The following is a 16,599-nucleotide window of genomic DNA, read 5'->3' on the forward strand; positions in this document are numbered from 1 at the left end:
TTTAAGAGAATGATGTAAACGTGCGGGTGTAATTATGGACACATTCTGCTGACGCAACAGAGTCATATAATGCTCTCGATTTAATAACGTCCGCTAAGCAAATAAAAAAGCAACAAGCTTGGTCAATAAAGAACTAAAATAGGCCTTTTGTGGCTAGACAGGTAAACAGAAGTTTTATTCCTACATGATATCCATCTTACCGAGGCACCCTCTAATAGGGTTTGTCAAACACAGTCGCAATGCCTGCTCGTAGAGTCCGACAGGGTTCATCTGTTGCCTTCACCTGTCATGGCATTATATGTCTCCATTACGGTCGGCGCCACGACGCCGATCTCTAAATGGGCATCTATGACCGCCGCAAGGCACAACGTCTCCAATGTGGGTGCAAAGTCTAGCGCGTGCAGATCATTCACTGGCACTTGGGCGAAGTGGTAGGCCGCGACGAGCTGCCGATCTCGTGGAGGCGAGTGACCTTCTCTGATGCTCGTCGTTGTGCGGCCACGAAACAGAAACGCCCGGTCCCCAATCACACAGCAGGCCTGGAACACTCTGGCACAAGGGCCCGACCGCCTAGGCCTCACTTGCGTCCAGCGAGACTTCCCTGGGTCGTACTTGTGAAGGTCGGCAACGAGTGTGCGCTGCTCTGTGTTGTAACCTCCAAAGATGTACATCTCTCCGTTGTACGCGAAGACGCTATGACTGAAGAGCAGCGTTGGGGCTACGCCTTCTACATGCGGGCGCACCCAGGTCAAGTTCACAGTGTCCAGGTAATGCACTGTGTTGCTGCCAGGCGTGCTTCCATAAACATACATCCGGCTACCAATAGCACAGCACGAATTAAAAGGCGGGCACGCTGGAGCGTCTCCAGTTGTGTGAACTCGATGCCACTTGTAGGTATCCAGGTCAAGGAAGTGCAACGTACCTACCTGCGGGCTGCCGATGATGTACATTCGGTTCCGCACCACGCACGCAACGCTGCTGAGATAGCTCGGCTCATCACCGCACACCTCAGGACGGCTCCACGTCATTGTGTTGGTGTCGAAGCGGTACAGGTTGTCGTGGGAAGCCAGTCGCTGGCCCAATCCCCGAAGAGCGCACACGTACGCACAGTCGCCGAAGGCTACAACCTTTAAGTCTAAAAACTGCACCGGCCTATCGCGGGGTAGCGGCTGCGTCCTCTCAAGGTACCAGCGGTAGCGCAGTGGGCAGAAAATGTGCACGTCGACGAAGTTCTGTTCAGAGCTCCTGATGTCGAAAGAGTATATCTTGCCATTAATAGCGACAGCCTGGTCGTTGACAGCAGTCGGAACGCCTTTCAATTTCAGCGTCCACATTACGAGGAAACAAATATTCACCGTTAAAAGGGGTCCAGATCTTTTCTTGTACCTTAAAGCACGTGAGTACTCAGCGTAAATCTGAAGTGTGTCTCGGTCTGAAAGTAGCTCACGTACTCGCGCGCAACGAAGAACTGTCGTTTTTAATAGAAAACCTCATACTTAAATACTATTCCGCGGAATTCCACGCATGCGTCTTAACCTAGAAAAGAAACATCGCATGAAAGCACATGGAAAGAAGCGCGTTCAATTTGATAAAGGCTTTCGCTTGATCTGACATTAATCTAGCGCGCAGTCAGCCCTAGAGAAGCGTGCCGCACAGTCATATCTGGTTCTTTGTAAATATGGATGGTTTGTACCAACTCCCGCAAAATTTGATGTTTGTGGGGATATAAGAGAACTGCCTAGTCTAAACCCTAGTGAACTTAACAAATTTCAGGTTGTGACTGTTCCACTGATTTTAAAATTTTCTCGAGGCGTTCGTTCACGCTTATTCCCATTTTGCGCATGCAAATGAAGGTAGCACTTCAACGGTTTCCGATGCGCTACGCTAACTTTGCGCTGTACGCAATCGGAAAGGTGGCACACGTCACCTGCTCTGCTAATTTGGTGGTGTCTGCTGCCAGCCCACTCAGTTTTTTGGGGGCAGGAAAGAACGACTTTGCTCTGATGTTCCATGCCACCTGTTGTTCGAGATCCCGTGTGTTTACAGCACTTCAACTGAGTTCTTCGTCTCTTCCCGAACATCGTTTTCAGTCACTTCTTACGCCGCCACGGTGGCTCAGTGATTGTGGAGCCCGGCTGCTGACCCGGAAGACGCGGGTTCGGTCCCGGCCGTGGTAGTTGAATTTCGGTGGAGGCAAAATTCTAGAGGCCCGTGTACTGTGCGATGTCAGTGCACGTTAAGGAACCGCAGGTGGTCAAAATTTCCGGAACCCTTCACTACGGCGTCTTTCGTTACTCTGGAGACCTCTTTCGCCGAAGCAGCCGCTTATAGGTAACCACTAGCCCACTTTAGGAGAATGCAGCGGCTCTGCACCGAAACCACTGTGACTGGTAGCCTGTCAAGGTTTGTGCACTGCGCTTACGGTAGCAGAATTCACTGTGTCCGGATTGGACAGATGTGCTGAACTGTGCATCGGTCACATGCCTTTTCGTTGCTCTGAGGTGGCGTCGCCGGTGTGTGACGCGTCTTGCCAGTTTCTTCTCGTAGCTGACCCGCATGTCTAAAACTCCTACTGAAATTTTACTGAAGAGCAATTTACTGTGAGCAAAATACCAGCGCGGTAAGGCAGTGTGATAACAAAATAACGTTCATACTTGCTGAAATTAAAACATTCGGCGCACTGACCTGACGCAGCGGCCGCGTCAAAACAGTGTCCTATTTTTTGTTAGTGAGCGTTCGGAATGGTATCACAAGAATTGCACTACTGCACCATCACTTTATTATATGCCAAATATAATAATGTCAAATAGAATTCCAAATATATGCCAAATAGAAGGGAATAGAATATGTCAAATAGAAAGCTGAACCTCATTATGTACCTGTGCTAGACGGTTTGAGATTTCGAAACCAAATACTAAAAATGAAGTAAATGAGCTGAATAAGTGAAAGAAACATTCATGGTAGAGTATCATGGTTTGCTGGCTCTTTAGTACTTGATTCTTCAATATATTCGTAAGGAACAGGGGCGCGGGATTACAGAGAGGCGACCGATAATACAAGAGGGAGATAGCTCTCCGGACACAGTAAACTATGTTAATAACGTTACTTTGAACCATCCTTTCCAAACTGATTCTCTTATCTAAACGTGCCCATTCCCATATCTAATGCGACGGTGCTTGAAGGTAACGCAAAAAGTTAATTAAAAACGTCTTGCCATAGGCCGATTTTAAAATAGGTTAACGAGAGAAATGATTAAGTGTGAGAATGTAAAGTCATGGAAAGAAGCTTGCGGGATGCAGATTCGCTGGGAAAAACTAATTTCTTCGTTGCCTCGCTATCCAGACAGATGGTATTCTTGTACGAGATAGAACAAGCAATTCTCTTCACGATTCTATGCTTTTCATTGGCGTGTTGTGAAAACGTCCCCCCCCCCCCTCCCCCCGATTCCGCATCCTGCAAACTTTTGTTCACGACTCTACTTAGAAAGGATCTATACCATCCCAGTTTTATTAGATGAACGTACGAGCATGAACCGAGGTCCCGTATCACGGCGCCCAACGCAGGTTACGCGGGGAATATGTGCGTGCGAGCAATGAGTTGGAAGAACGTGGTTGTTGGCCAGTCGGTATAACATCATGAGGAGCAAAACGTCACTACTTAACGCGGATGGTCGGAGAAATTTGGAATCCGCCCGAAGAACCCGTAGGCTAGAGACGCAGGGAAAACGACGCTGCAGCTTGTCCCTTTTTCTGTTCTTTCCGTCTTTTTTTTTTCCCGAACAAAAATCCTATATTGTACCCGAAGCCCCACTCACAGTTGAGCGCACTACAGCACCGATCGAAGTATCGATACAGAACGGATTTTCAAAAAGAGTCTTATTCCGCCGAAGGACGTCAGCAAGGATAAAATTGCGTGCAATCTATCTTCCGGATACAAAAGCGAGCTTCTGCGTATCGCATATATTTTTAGAAATTTGTTGTATATCGGTCCCTGCGGGCGAAGGTAAATAAAATTCCACTTATATCTACGCTGCCAGAGCGTAGCAGTAAGGACATTCCATCTGTCAGATGGATCGGCAATTATATTTTGGCAGGGAAATACTTGAAACCGTCGTTGATGTTCCATTAACATTTGTTTGACAGTAAGATAATCATTTTTTCTTGCTTCTTTGCTTGTACTTGTACAACGGAGTAACTAGGAATCCAAAAACATTTTTGGTCATACGACGAACTTAGTATACTACGACGCGAACTGAGAATGCTACCTAAAATATAACGAACCTTGTATGCCACCTTGGATATAACGAACATTCATGTGTTAACCTCGGATATAACGAATCTATATATATGCCACCCGTGTACAACGAAATTCTGTATCCACATCGGGTGCAACGAACATATGTGTTAACATCAGATAGAAAGTACATTCGGCTGCTAACGCATTGAAACGATCTGCCGACCATCACTAAAAACTTTTTTTAGATGTAATGTAATTTTTGACTAACTAGAGAACAGGTTAACGACAATCTTCTGGGAAATTTCAACACACGACGTGGCCATGTCACAAACAGTGGTCTACTAACTGAGCTACAGCCACGGCTGTCCGACGTACTGCCTTCCAATATGTGTGTTGCCTATTGCTGAGAGTGTTCTCCATGGCCGCACGCAAGCATAAATTAACGTAAGTAAACTGACAGTAGGCCTGCACCACCAATGCCGGTTTTACGTACTTCGATCGCTGCTAGAGCCATAGTCCTCTTCGTAATTCGCGCCAACTAAAAAAAAATAAAAAATTGGAGGCCCCGTGCAGGGGGCCTAACTGCAGTGCCTCATTTATTCTGATCACCACCGGCAAGTTCTATTTTGTTTCGTAAGGTCTTTTCAGACCTTCCGGGATACAGTGGCGGCAACTGACAAAGGACAGGGTTAATTGGAGGGACATGGGAGAGGCCTTTGCCCTGCAGTGGATGTAGTCAGGCTGATGATGATGATGACGAATGCTCAAATGAAGCTTCCAAGTTTCTAATCGAAATGAGACTCCTACAACATGCAGCTGCACTGCATGACCTCATAACGAAGACACCCAAACATTTTAGCAAGTTGCTCAAAGCGACGCAGCGTTCTCCGCTCCCGTTCAACATCTCAACAATAGATACCTCTAGCATACCATGCATCGTGGTGCCGTTACCGGAGTACCCGGAGGTCGCCCTCCGCCTCTGAGCACGCGCTGATTGGTCCCGATGATGCAGGTGCAAGCGCGGCAGCGGGGTACGTGGCGCCGTATGACGCCGCCTAGGCAATTTGCGCAGGCGCATTGACTGCGGGCGGGCGCCCGGCACTTCGGTACCGGTAACGGAAACACGGTACACGGTGGGCTAAAGGTGTCTATTCATTTCTGCACACCAGACAAGGACTTGAGGATGGGGCACATCGACCGCTGTGAACGCGACTTTTAAATAGCGCTCTGTGTGTTTTCCTACGTTCTGCTCTTCTCTGTTGTAACGCTGAATCTGAAGTTGGTAATAGACGAGCCCGCCTATTGCTGTTGATACCGGGTTATGCGGTTCTGCGTTACTCATGGAGGTTGACAATTTGGGCTGGTTGTTTCATTGATTAACAGGAGGCAGGGAAGCAAGACTGGAAATGAAGGCAGATTGAATATTATCTGATATGCAGACGATAACTAATACCATCTTTAATGGGATTTATATAACGAGCTTGATAACTCAAGCCGTACCCTGTAGCTAACCCAGCAACAAGCCTTACACTGAAGCATTAGTTTTCGCTTCCCTTCTGAAATTTCTCAAGTTACCCAGGCATTCGTTTTGTTAGTTTTCTTAACGCTTGCGGAAATATTCCGCTATACACTTAACGTAACCGGTTGTGAGAAATACTCCCGGAGCATGTTAGTACCTTGTTTTGCTTGATATAAATCGCTGAATTTATAAAGTGAACAATCCAGACATCCATGAGTACAAACATAAGCACCAACCAAGTCGTTTAGTAGTTTTTGCAGTCATGAAAAAGGCAATCATTGAATTCATATTTAAATGTTTTATTAGCATCTTGTGATCAGACAAACAATCGCTGACTTCAAAGCCACGCAGGGAGGGAGTCAAGTTAAAAGAAACAAAGAAAAGGATGAGGATAGATCAAGTCGAGTGCATGAATACTAGCAGTATTTTACAGTCTGTAATAAATTTAAGGGAAACGAAAGCTCGAGCTGTTGTTCAAAGCTTGTGATTTGTTAGACCAAGCGTATCATAACGACACTCAATTTCTTGAAGGCAGTAGTCTCATAGAAAAAAAATTATATCATTTTGCTGGCAGCTTTATATCTATGAAGGTTTTCAGGCTTTAAAGTAGATTAACAGGAGAGCTCGCAGCCCTGTAAACACCACCAATGTATATAGACAGATTATTCAGCTTAACCTTAATCCATACGGGGACAGTTTCAACATAATTCAGTGTTTTAAGAATAGAAAAAGGCAGAATATTACGAGACATATGTTCTATATGACTCCTACTAGCATTTCTGTATTTTTTTTTGTTATGACTTAAGCAGGCTGGCATTCAGTCAGTGTCCTGCGTCTCTTTGCATAAGCAGGTCTCGGTGATAACCATGTCATGCTTATGCTCAAAGATTGTGCATTCTACGTATTCTGCCTCGTCCAGCATGCTTCTCGCAATAATATTGTTACGGTGCATAGTTGCTAGGCGAAGACGACGTTGTTTTGGGACGTTCGGCAGAGAATGACGACGAGGACGTGGCAGTTTTTGCTGGAGTGATTTAGCTCGGTGTGGCTTCTGACTGTGGCCAGTCCCGTCTGCCGCTGGGCTACCCCCCCCCCCCCCCCCCCCCCGTGTAATATTTGGTGGAGGTGCTGGGTGATGCATCTCTGTGAGCGCCGTGATGCATCTCTGCGCCTCATAGTCGCCTGCCTCCGCAGCGACCCTTCCGATCCTGCTCTACGAATGTTCGTGCTGCATCACTATATTTTGTACCGGCGCAATATGCACCCAGATGGCGCCGACCTCTTGCTCGTCGTCCCGACCCATCTCCGCTCCACAGTACTTGCCCAACTTCATGACGCTCCTACTGCAGGGCACCTCGGCGTGTCACGCACGTACGACAGCGTGCGCAGGCGGTTCTTCTGGCCTGGCCTTTACCGCTCTGTCCGCTGTTATGTTGCTGCTTGTGATCAATGCCAGAGCCGGAAAACACCCCCACTTCCACCCAGTGGCCAGCTTCAGCGCATCGACATCCCGACTGACCCATTTTTGCTTGTTGTTCTCGACCTGCTCGGTCCTTTCCCCCCATCAACATCCGGGAACAAGTGGATTACCGTTGCGACCGATTACACTACCCGGTACGCTATCACGCGCGCTATCCATACCAGCTATGCCTCCGATTTCGCCGACTTTCTTCTCCATGACGTCGTCCCACTTCATGGCGCTCCTCGTCAACTGCTTACGGATCGCGGCCCCTGCTTTCTTTCTAAATTGGTCCACGACCTTCTGCGCTCCTGCTCTACCCGCCACAAGTTCACGACGGCCTACCATCCTCAGACCAACGGCCTTACTGAGCGGCTTAACCGCACCCTGACGGACATGCTGTCTATGTATGTCTCAGACCACCATCGTGACTGCGACGTCAGTTTACCTTTAGTGACGTTCGCCCACAATTTCACACGCCATGATACCACCGGCTACTCGCCCTTCTACCTCCTCTTTGGCCGCGACCCGTTGCTACCCTTCGACAGCCTCCTGCCTCACGACCCTTGTACCAGCAGTTACGCTTGTGACGCCATTGCCCTAGCTGACGCCGCCCGCAAAATCGCTCGAGACCGCCTCGACGCTTCACAACTCGCTCAAAAACGACGGTACGACCTTCATCACCGTGACGCCCATTAACCTCCCGACTCCCTCGTACTCCTCTGACTCCCTGCGCGTCGTGTGGGCCTGTGTGAGAAGTTGCTGCCTCGTTACGTGGGTCCTTACCGCGTCTTGCGGCAACTGAGCAATGTGACCTATCGAGGTCGCGCCCCTGCAACCCCACACTCCTCGTGCGGCCCCCCTCCACACAGCTCGTACACGTCGCCCGTCTTAAGCCCTACCATCCAAACCCACCACCTTAGGACGCCCAGGGACTGTGCTTCCGTCCGCCCGACGGAGGAGCGGGGGGGGAGTGTTACGGTGCATAGTTGCTAGGCGAAGACGACGTTGTTTTGGGACGTTCGGCAGAGAACGACGACGAGGACGTGGCAGTTTGTGCTGGAGTGATTTAGCTCGGTGTGCCTTCTGACTGTGGCCTGTCCCGTCTGCCGCTGGGCTAAACCCCCCCCCCCCCCCGCGTAATATTTGGTGGAGGTGGTGGAGGAGCTAGTGCGGCCTCCACAACGGCCCGCAGTGTGTGGCGGTGCTGGTGCCTGTCACGAAAATCGAGGAGGTGAAGTGATACACTGACAAGCCGAGATAGGCGTACAGAACACAGTGCCACACGTGCGCCCCTATGCAGGTCGTTGTAGAACATGGAATCATCGAAACGTGCGATCGCCTTACGAAAGCGGGACTATTTTCGGGACTGCGGGACTATTTGCGAGCACAAAATATTGTTGACGACGTGATGCAGATATAAAATAAAGCAATCATGCTCTATTTGAAGAAGCATGTAAATATTATCTGGAAACTACTCGCCGGAACTTCTCGAACATGAATGGCGATCCAAAATGAAGTCCAGGAAGTAGCCCATGACAGGCAGGTGTCGTGCTGAGCGTCATTGGAGCTACAGTGCTTTTATGTTGAAGCACTTCGGGCATACGATCAGGGCAGTCTTTTCAAACTTATGGAGCAGCCAATTCTTAAATGTCATTGAAATCTACGCAGAGAAAACAGAAATCGAAAATAAAAACCTGTGATGTAATGCAGACATTCGATCTTCTAATACTCAGCGCGAATATACACAAAGCAATGGAAAGATGGCACACAGAGTTTAAAAATCTCAAATTGTTTACCGCAGGGCGATCGCACCTTTTATATCGGCAGAACTGCTTGGTAAAATGAACAAAAACAAAAAGGTATTCATCGCAGAAAAAAATGAGACGTATGAACAAGCACGCAGGTATGTCAGACACAAAATCAATGTTCTCTCTCTTTTTTTTTTAACGCAGATGTTTTGCAGATAAATGCCAAACAGACACGACCGCGAAAGTTCGTTTTGTTTGTTTTTCTACGCTCTTCGCTTTTTATCAATCCGGCTTCATCATTTCCTTTCTGGTCAAGACACCGCATCCAGAGCGCTCTGCAATTGTGATCATCAGGTGTGAGCTTTTTTTATGACGTTAAAAATTGTTGTCGTTGTTTGAGGTGCCTTCTCTAAAATTTGTTGTAAGCATTAGCGTGCACTTAAACGCAGCTGAGAGCGAATGTGATTCTCATCTCCGATACCCTAGATGGGCGCATGCTGTCATCACCATTTCTTAGCCTTGTGGGCACCGGTTCACTCAATAAAGGGCTTAGGTAACCAACTCGCCCAGCACGACGTGTTACTGAAAGGGTTTAGGCTTTATGAAACGCTCAAAACGTTGGTTTTCGAAAATTGACCGTAAATGTTCTAATCCCAATTCTCGCTAAAGATTTCTATGACTGATGGCAAAAGCACGCATTCTAGCGAGGACCAGTCTGCAAAGAAAAAGAGGGAATTATTGCAAACGTTGATATCACTGCGAGGGACGTTCCTAAACAAAATAACTAATGTGCATACAATTATTGGCAGCAGCAGGCTTGGTAATGGAGATGATTAGCGCTAGGTATGCAGACTCAATAACTTTTTCTGTATTTTCTACTTTCGGTAATGTATTTTCTAGTTTTGCGCTTGAAAATAAAGGTTTTAAATCACGGAAAAAATTCTGAATAACTTGAAATTCTAACGAATTAAAAGCTATTCTGGAGCACAGGTCTATAATGTCCACTAAAGTGAGGATTCTCGTCTGTGCTTCAATAAACTTTGTAATCATCTCTCGACACGTTGCTCGCTATTTTGCTCCGGTCACTATCTTGCGCTCAAACAACAGCAACAATGTTTCTGTGCAACTCGAGAAAACTTAAATGAAATAAAAGCCTTGTCATTTGTTATTCTGTCTAAGAGAAATCCCTCGACTGTTTCCGTTATTATAAAAACCAAGGCAATACCGCCAATAAAAGGGGTAAAACTCTTGAACAGCAACATAAACTAAGTGATTTTCCCCTCTATCGTACACGGCAAGTCTTATTGTTTTGCTTTTATTTTTTTTAAGTCAATAGAAGGTTGTCATTTCGTAACCAAGACAGTACAATCACGAATGGAGCGAACTCCATGAAACCGCGGCGGGGAATTTCCTCTACCATGGTGTATTGTACACTACCATGTTGTAGCGTTTTTATATGAAGGCTTCAACAACCGGCAGGTGAAATATATATCATGCACTGTGCAGCAAAATTTGAAAGGTTTTTAAGTGTGGTGACTATTTTAATGTCGTTTTGTTTGTAAAACAAAATAACCAGCGACTCCCCTACTGACACAATTCCTTCGTGGCAATTAAAAGGAGGGCGATAGCCTTGAAAACAAATTTTTCCAGCACTTATCATGGGTATCTAGAGGCGCGTTGACAGCGTCTCGTTGCACTTCAGAAGTGTTTCAGAGCGCAAAATGCCCCCGTGAAATCACTGCGATCAGGTAGATTTGTCAGTTTGCACTTCCTCATTTCGTAGACAACACCTGTTGCGTTGGTTACGCGAATCTGTTCACATTTTCTCTCTGAAGTCTCCGCTGCACAAAAATAACTTTCGGTTCTCCTCTCTTGCAGTGAAGCTGATGCCATATCCGCTCGCTGATCAGAGCCATGGCCGATGCCGCGCAGCCTAGGCCGTAGATGAAGAGGTATACGTGGAAGGGCTGCGGCGCGGGAATGTGCTCTCTGTTTCGTGGAGCCGCCGGCTTTTGGTGTCGCGCGGCCAGTCTGGCTTCAGAAAGGGCGCGCAGCGTGCGACGGTGCTGGTACCTGCGAGGAAGATGGCAGATACGCAGCATCGCAGTGAAACGTCGAGAGAGAGCAGCGAACAGACGCTTACACATGCAGTCCTCTTGAAACACGAACATGTCGAAAAGGCATCGGTGTCAATAAGATGTGCTTCCTACAGCACTAGAAATTGATGCTTCGTATAGAAGGTACAGTAGAAACAACTCAATGCTTTTCCTTTGCTCTCCGTTACTCTTTTTCTGGTGTTACCTATTGACTCTATTTTTGTTGCAGTGGTAAAAATCTTCCTTCTGAAACAACTGAACTAGTTTCAAAGACAAAGATTACAAAATTGAACAATTACATCGAGCAAGACGCTTTGGATATTTACAAGAAAAAAACTGAGGCACTAGAAGACCTTTTTACCTAACTCTCGCTGTAACACTTGGTGCTGTTCATAAAGTTCAATATATTCACAGGAGACCACTCTCCGAACAACCAGAATAACGACAACATTTGAGCACTGCGCATCGCTTGAGACGGTGGCGCAGAATACGCTGCGTTGACACATTCTTTTTGTCGACACCCTATCTCGACGAAGAAGCCAAAAGCGAACATGAATGCACAGGTGTAGAAACGCCTCTGGGCATGTTCCGCGGCACAACGGACGATATGAAATATCCACTTACCTAAGTGGGTTCGTTTCTAAAAAAAGGAGCGCTTGGTGCTCCATGAATATTCGCTCTCCTGGCACGAGATTCCACCACGACGCCTCGGCAACAATCTCCTCACCACAGGAGGAGAGCACAGCGTGAGTGCCTTTGGCGCCCAAACGGAAGCAGTAATCTATCTCCCGATTTCCTTGAACGCAGCCTGACCAGCACTTTCCCAAAGCTTTCATAATCGCTTCTATGTCGGGTGACATTTCGCCGCGGAACTTGTAGAAATCCCACACTCCTGCCCAATGGTTCGTGGCACAGGGTAGCATCGAGCCCTTCTCGATGAGAAGCTTCAGCTCCGCTAAACTACCGATGTCCTTTGAAATGCTTGGAACGCTTCGGATCGCTGTGATGGTCGTCCGAATGTAGTTCCCGAGGAAGAACATGCCGACAGACCAGGCTACAAGCATGAAGCTGCGCTGAGCAAGCATGTCTGGGGGACTTTGGGATAACAAGCAAGAAATTAGATAAAGACAAACCTTAGACATTGAAAAGGGGGCTTGTCTCAGGAAAAGCTTCCTGGTCCCCCACAGGCTGAGCGACACGAATGCTCCCATAGATATAAGAGCGATGAGTAACCAGGTGAACGAAATCCATGAGTCAATGAAGGCTAGTTCGAGGGCGCTACCCAGCCGAGAGAAGAAACACATTTCTGCGGGAGGATACTGGGCGTCTCTGAACAAGCCTGGAATAAGAAGGATGCTGCTCAGAAATGGAAGGAGAGTAGTGTCTACAACTCCCGCCCTGAATAGTTTTACATCGTACGTTCTTATGAAGTGCAGACTGTTGTTCAGTGCCCTAAGCGCGTCGACTAGGGCAGCCGCATCTGGTGTCCTCAGGGCATTCTCTATAGTAGTGCCTAAAGAGTCCGTGCCAAAAACGAGCTCTCTTTGTTTGGGGAAGGAGTTACCTGGTTCGCCTGGATTAAGAAAAAGCTGGTGAGGCTCCATGATCTCTCGGACATGGCATCTTCTGAATCGGTCTGCCGGAGCATTGATATCCGTGGTTGTTAAGCTGGTAACGTGGCAAAGTCCTTTGGGGAACTGTCTTAGAGCATCTTCGTGCCTGTCAGCAGAAACAAACCAGCGCACGTACACGGCCATTTCAGCAAAATCCTCTAATGCTTTCTGCACTTCGAGGCTGTGACTCGAGTACCAGGGCGCAAATACAAGCTTATTCTGAAAGCCAAACGACCATGCAGTTCTCCGCGAAACGAAGCAAATTTTGGCGTCTCTTGCATTATAGGGTTGAAATTCGCAGAACAGGTCTCTTAGCGAGGCCTTTACGAATGTCAATGGAATCGGTAGGGCGTTAAGTCGCGCACCAAGCTCTTTGGAGTGCTCCGGGGTGTAAATGAGGATACTTTTAGCAAGGGTAGCCTTCGATGCTTGCATAACACAAATCATTGTCGAACTTATGCCAGCAGGAGCATTGTGGGGAATGAAGGCGAAAACAAGAAAGAAAAACGAGAAGGACGATTGCTCACGAAACATTGCTCAGGATGACGTGAAAGTGTTTTTCTCCAATAATATCTCTTTGTGCTACTCCTTAGCTTTTCTTTTTATCTATTTGGTGTCTCCAGGAGGACAAAAGAAACCATTTACAGATGCATTTTACGAAAATTCTTCGAGCCCACCCAAATATCACACGAGGAATGAACGTCTATCAGCCCCTTTGTGGGATAGAAAAAGTTGGTGAGAAAATTAAGCTTTTCCCTGGAGGGCAGCCTGAAGGGCTTGCAAAACTATTGCGACTTCCGTTATAGTTTGCGGCTCCAGGATAGTGTTTTCTTAAAGCTACTCTTAACTGGTGCAGTCTCTCACGTCTCCTAGACAGCGCGACTGAAAGTGGACATGCAGTGCTATGTGTTTCTGTCATTGTGTACTGTTTATAATTTTTAAAAAGGAACGGTGTCTTGTTGGTGTCTTGTTTCTGCCAATCGAAACTGTCGCCAAGCTCCACTTCAAACATATGAGCCCTATTGAATCCATGTATTGATTCCGGCAAACTTTTCCGCGCACAAGCATAGAGATACGGGTCAACTTACATGCAACCTAAGACATGGATTTAAAAATCAATGCCGGAGAGACTTATCTCGCTTTTGAAAACAGGTTTGAGACTACTGCTTTCCTACGGTCCCGCACAAAAAAAATTCAGACACACGCTTCACCTCTTGAGGCTTGGAAAGGTAATACGCTCAGCGTGTGTCCTCTCTCTGTAAGCGTGTTTGAAGCATATGCACAAGCCGTGAGCGCAGATGATCTTAAAACACGGCCGTCGAGTGTTGCGGACAACCTACGCTCGTTTCTGCCACGTGTACTACTTGGGCAACAGGTAGGAATACGAAACCTAGTTAAGCGTTTAGATAAGGTTCTGGAAAACTGGACAAAACGTGCTGTGTCCTGCTTCATCGTGTTATCTTGGAACGTACGGTCTCAGTTAACTATTGCAGCAAGCTTGCCGGTAAATATAAGTTGTGGAGTGTATAGCGCATTATATCGCGGGCCATAAAAATATGCAGCTGGGGTAATTTACTCTTAAAAATTCTGATCAGTGCACTTCTGGCAACTCTCTTGAGAAATACGCTATCTGTATGCCTCGAGTTTTCCATTTCTTTACGCTTCCGCTTTTTTTCGGCGAAATCCGCAAAGGAACGTACCCAACAGTGGTGGAGAGCAGCTTTTGTTGAGCGGGAAAATGTCTATGAACGCAGTTTTTTTACAATATATGATTTAACTGTAACCATTAATATATCCGCAGATGACCCGACGGCAGTCTTGCATTTTATTTTGTGTTAACGTTTTTCCTATCGTAAAAAAACGTTCGCCATTGGTTTTCTATTATAGTCTTAGCTCTTCGATGCGATCGATGGAAGCACTTTAGAAAACACATTTTGCTACATATCAGAAGAATGAACCATCGCCTTCAATTCTTCAATACTTCAATACTTGAATCATCAAAATTTTTGTCGGAGAATATTGGACACGAAAGCTGGCCGCCAAAGGACGATTTGACAATAGCCTCTCAAAAAGCGGACAATCCGCGTCAACTGCCGCCTCCAAACAATCCCAATAACCGGATGGGTGAAGCCTGACGCAAAGTGTGCAACCCAAAACTGACGTCATGAGATTAGATGCGTGCTGGCACGTGAATGTCTTCCATACTTTTTGTTTCACCCGTTCGCAGTTGTGTTCGTCTCCAGGGTACATATTAATAAGCAATAACGACCTCCTTCATCCTCCCGCTTTGTGGTGTAGCGTTAAGAGGGCTGGCTCCATGTGCGGCCTCGGTTTCGAATCTCACTTCTGGTGTTCATTGTTATGTGCGATCGATGGTATTGTACATTGTCCCGTTGTAGTGACGGCAGTCCAGCGGTCAGGAAGAGAGCAACAATATTTGCAAAGGAAGTTCTTTATTTGGGCTGACTTGCGCCCGCAAAATAACTTTACAGCACAGCAGTGGCTTAAACAACAAACATGCTTGTCAGTCGCCCAACTACGAATGCCCGCCGCTCGCGGCATCGCTCAATTTAAAGCCGGCAAGGAAACATCGAGATAACAGGTCTAGATCATCTACAGTAATCTGGAAAAACGTAGATGTAGCTCTTCTTGGCAGTGATCAATGGAGATTAGTCCGGTCGCTTCTCGCGTCACGAACAAAAGTGATAACATCCCTATCCTTCGGCCTTCAGCGCGAACGAACGGACACTACAATGATACGTGGCATTACCCCCCTCCCAAAGAAGCGTCGCCTCGATGCTTCATAATAGAAAATAAACACGGGGAATGCCAACTTCGAGTCTTTTAGCGTTCATAATATCGTTTAAGGCGTACGGCATCTTAAGGCGTATGAAGCCGCGCAAGTCTTCTGGCTTCCTCGGCGCGGTGAAGGTAGGCGGCGACGTTGAGGCTGTCTTCGTCTGAAACGTGCGGGAGCATTGCGTCGAGTGTTGTTGTGGGTTTCCTGCCGTATACAAGTTGGAATGGGGCAAAACTGGTTGTCTCCTGGACGGCAGTGTTATAGGCGAAGATCACGTAAGGCAGAATGGTGTACCACGTCTTGTGTTCGGCGTCGATGTACAGTCTTTGTCAAAAGTTTATAGCCCATTGGGTTTGCTTCTAAGCCTTGCACTGGGAATCCTGTAGCATTCATGACAGCCCTACCCATTGGAGAAGACAGGACAAGAAATCTTTTTATCTTCAGGATATTTGGAGCGCGCGAGATGCATTACGAACCACGCAGTGTGGCTCAGAAGCAAGCCCCCTGGGCTCCAAACATTTCACAAAGGCTGTACATGGAGAGCATGTCTGCGATGGTTTTTCTCAGACGCTCTCTGAGTCCGTTGGTTTTCTGATAATAGGCAGTTGTCCTCCGATGGCATGTCTCACTGTAGTTTAAAATGGCTTGCGTGAGCTCAGCTTTAAAGGCCGTTCCTTTGTCTGTGATGAGCACTTCTGGGGCACCGTGTTGCCGGAGAATTCGTTCGACAGAAAATTTTCCGACCTCTGTTGCCGTACCATTAAGCAACGCTTTTGCTTCGGCGTAGCGGGTCATGTAGTCAGTGGCCACGATGATCCACTTGTTACCTGATTTTGAAGTCGGAAAGGGGCCTAGGAGGTCTATGCCTATTTGCTGAAAGGGCTTAGTTGGAGGTGGTATGGGGTTCAGGAGTCAGGCTGGTCTAATCGGAGGCGTTTTGCGTCGCTGACACTCACGGCACGTTTCCACGTAATGGGAAATGCCGGCAGCTAACCGCGGCCAATACTACTTCTCCTGGATGCGATGCAACGTGCGACGTATCCCGAGATACCCTGCAGTCGGCTCATCATGACATGACTGCATAATGTCTTGCCTGAGATTTTGAGCACGACAAGAAGGTGCACT

At 47.3% G+C, this 16,599-nt stretch overlaps 1 protein-coding gene across 1 annotated transcript; it reads right to left on the bottom strand.

Annotated features, from left to right (window-relative positions):
- Positions 1–266: 266 nt before the first annotated feature.
- Positions 267–1,334, bottom strand: LOC149335506 (kelch domain-containing protein 3-like). Its single transcript, XM_089553947.1, has one exon. The coding sequence runs from the start codon at positions 1,332–1,334 to the stop codon at positions 267–269; it is 1,068 nt and encodes a 355-aa protein (XP_089410073.1).
- Between the last annotated feature and the right edge of the window lie 15,265 nt (positions 1,335–16,599).

Source organism: Amblyomma mixtum, chromosome 7 (assembly GCF_055824585.1).
Source record: "Amblyomma mixtum isolate Tamu chromosome 7, ASM5582458v1, whole genome shotgun sequence".
In the NCBI taxonomy this organism is placed as follows: domain Eukaryota; kingdom Metazoa; phylum Arthropoda; class Arachnida; order Ixodida; family Ixodidae; genus Amblyomma; species Amblyomma mixtum.

Bases quoted from the DNA above. Each gene is read 5' to 3' on its own strand.
- LOC149335506 (XM_089553947.1), bottom strand. From the start codon at position 1,334: ATGTGGACGCTGAAATTGAAAGGCGTTCCGACTGCTGTCAACGACCAG.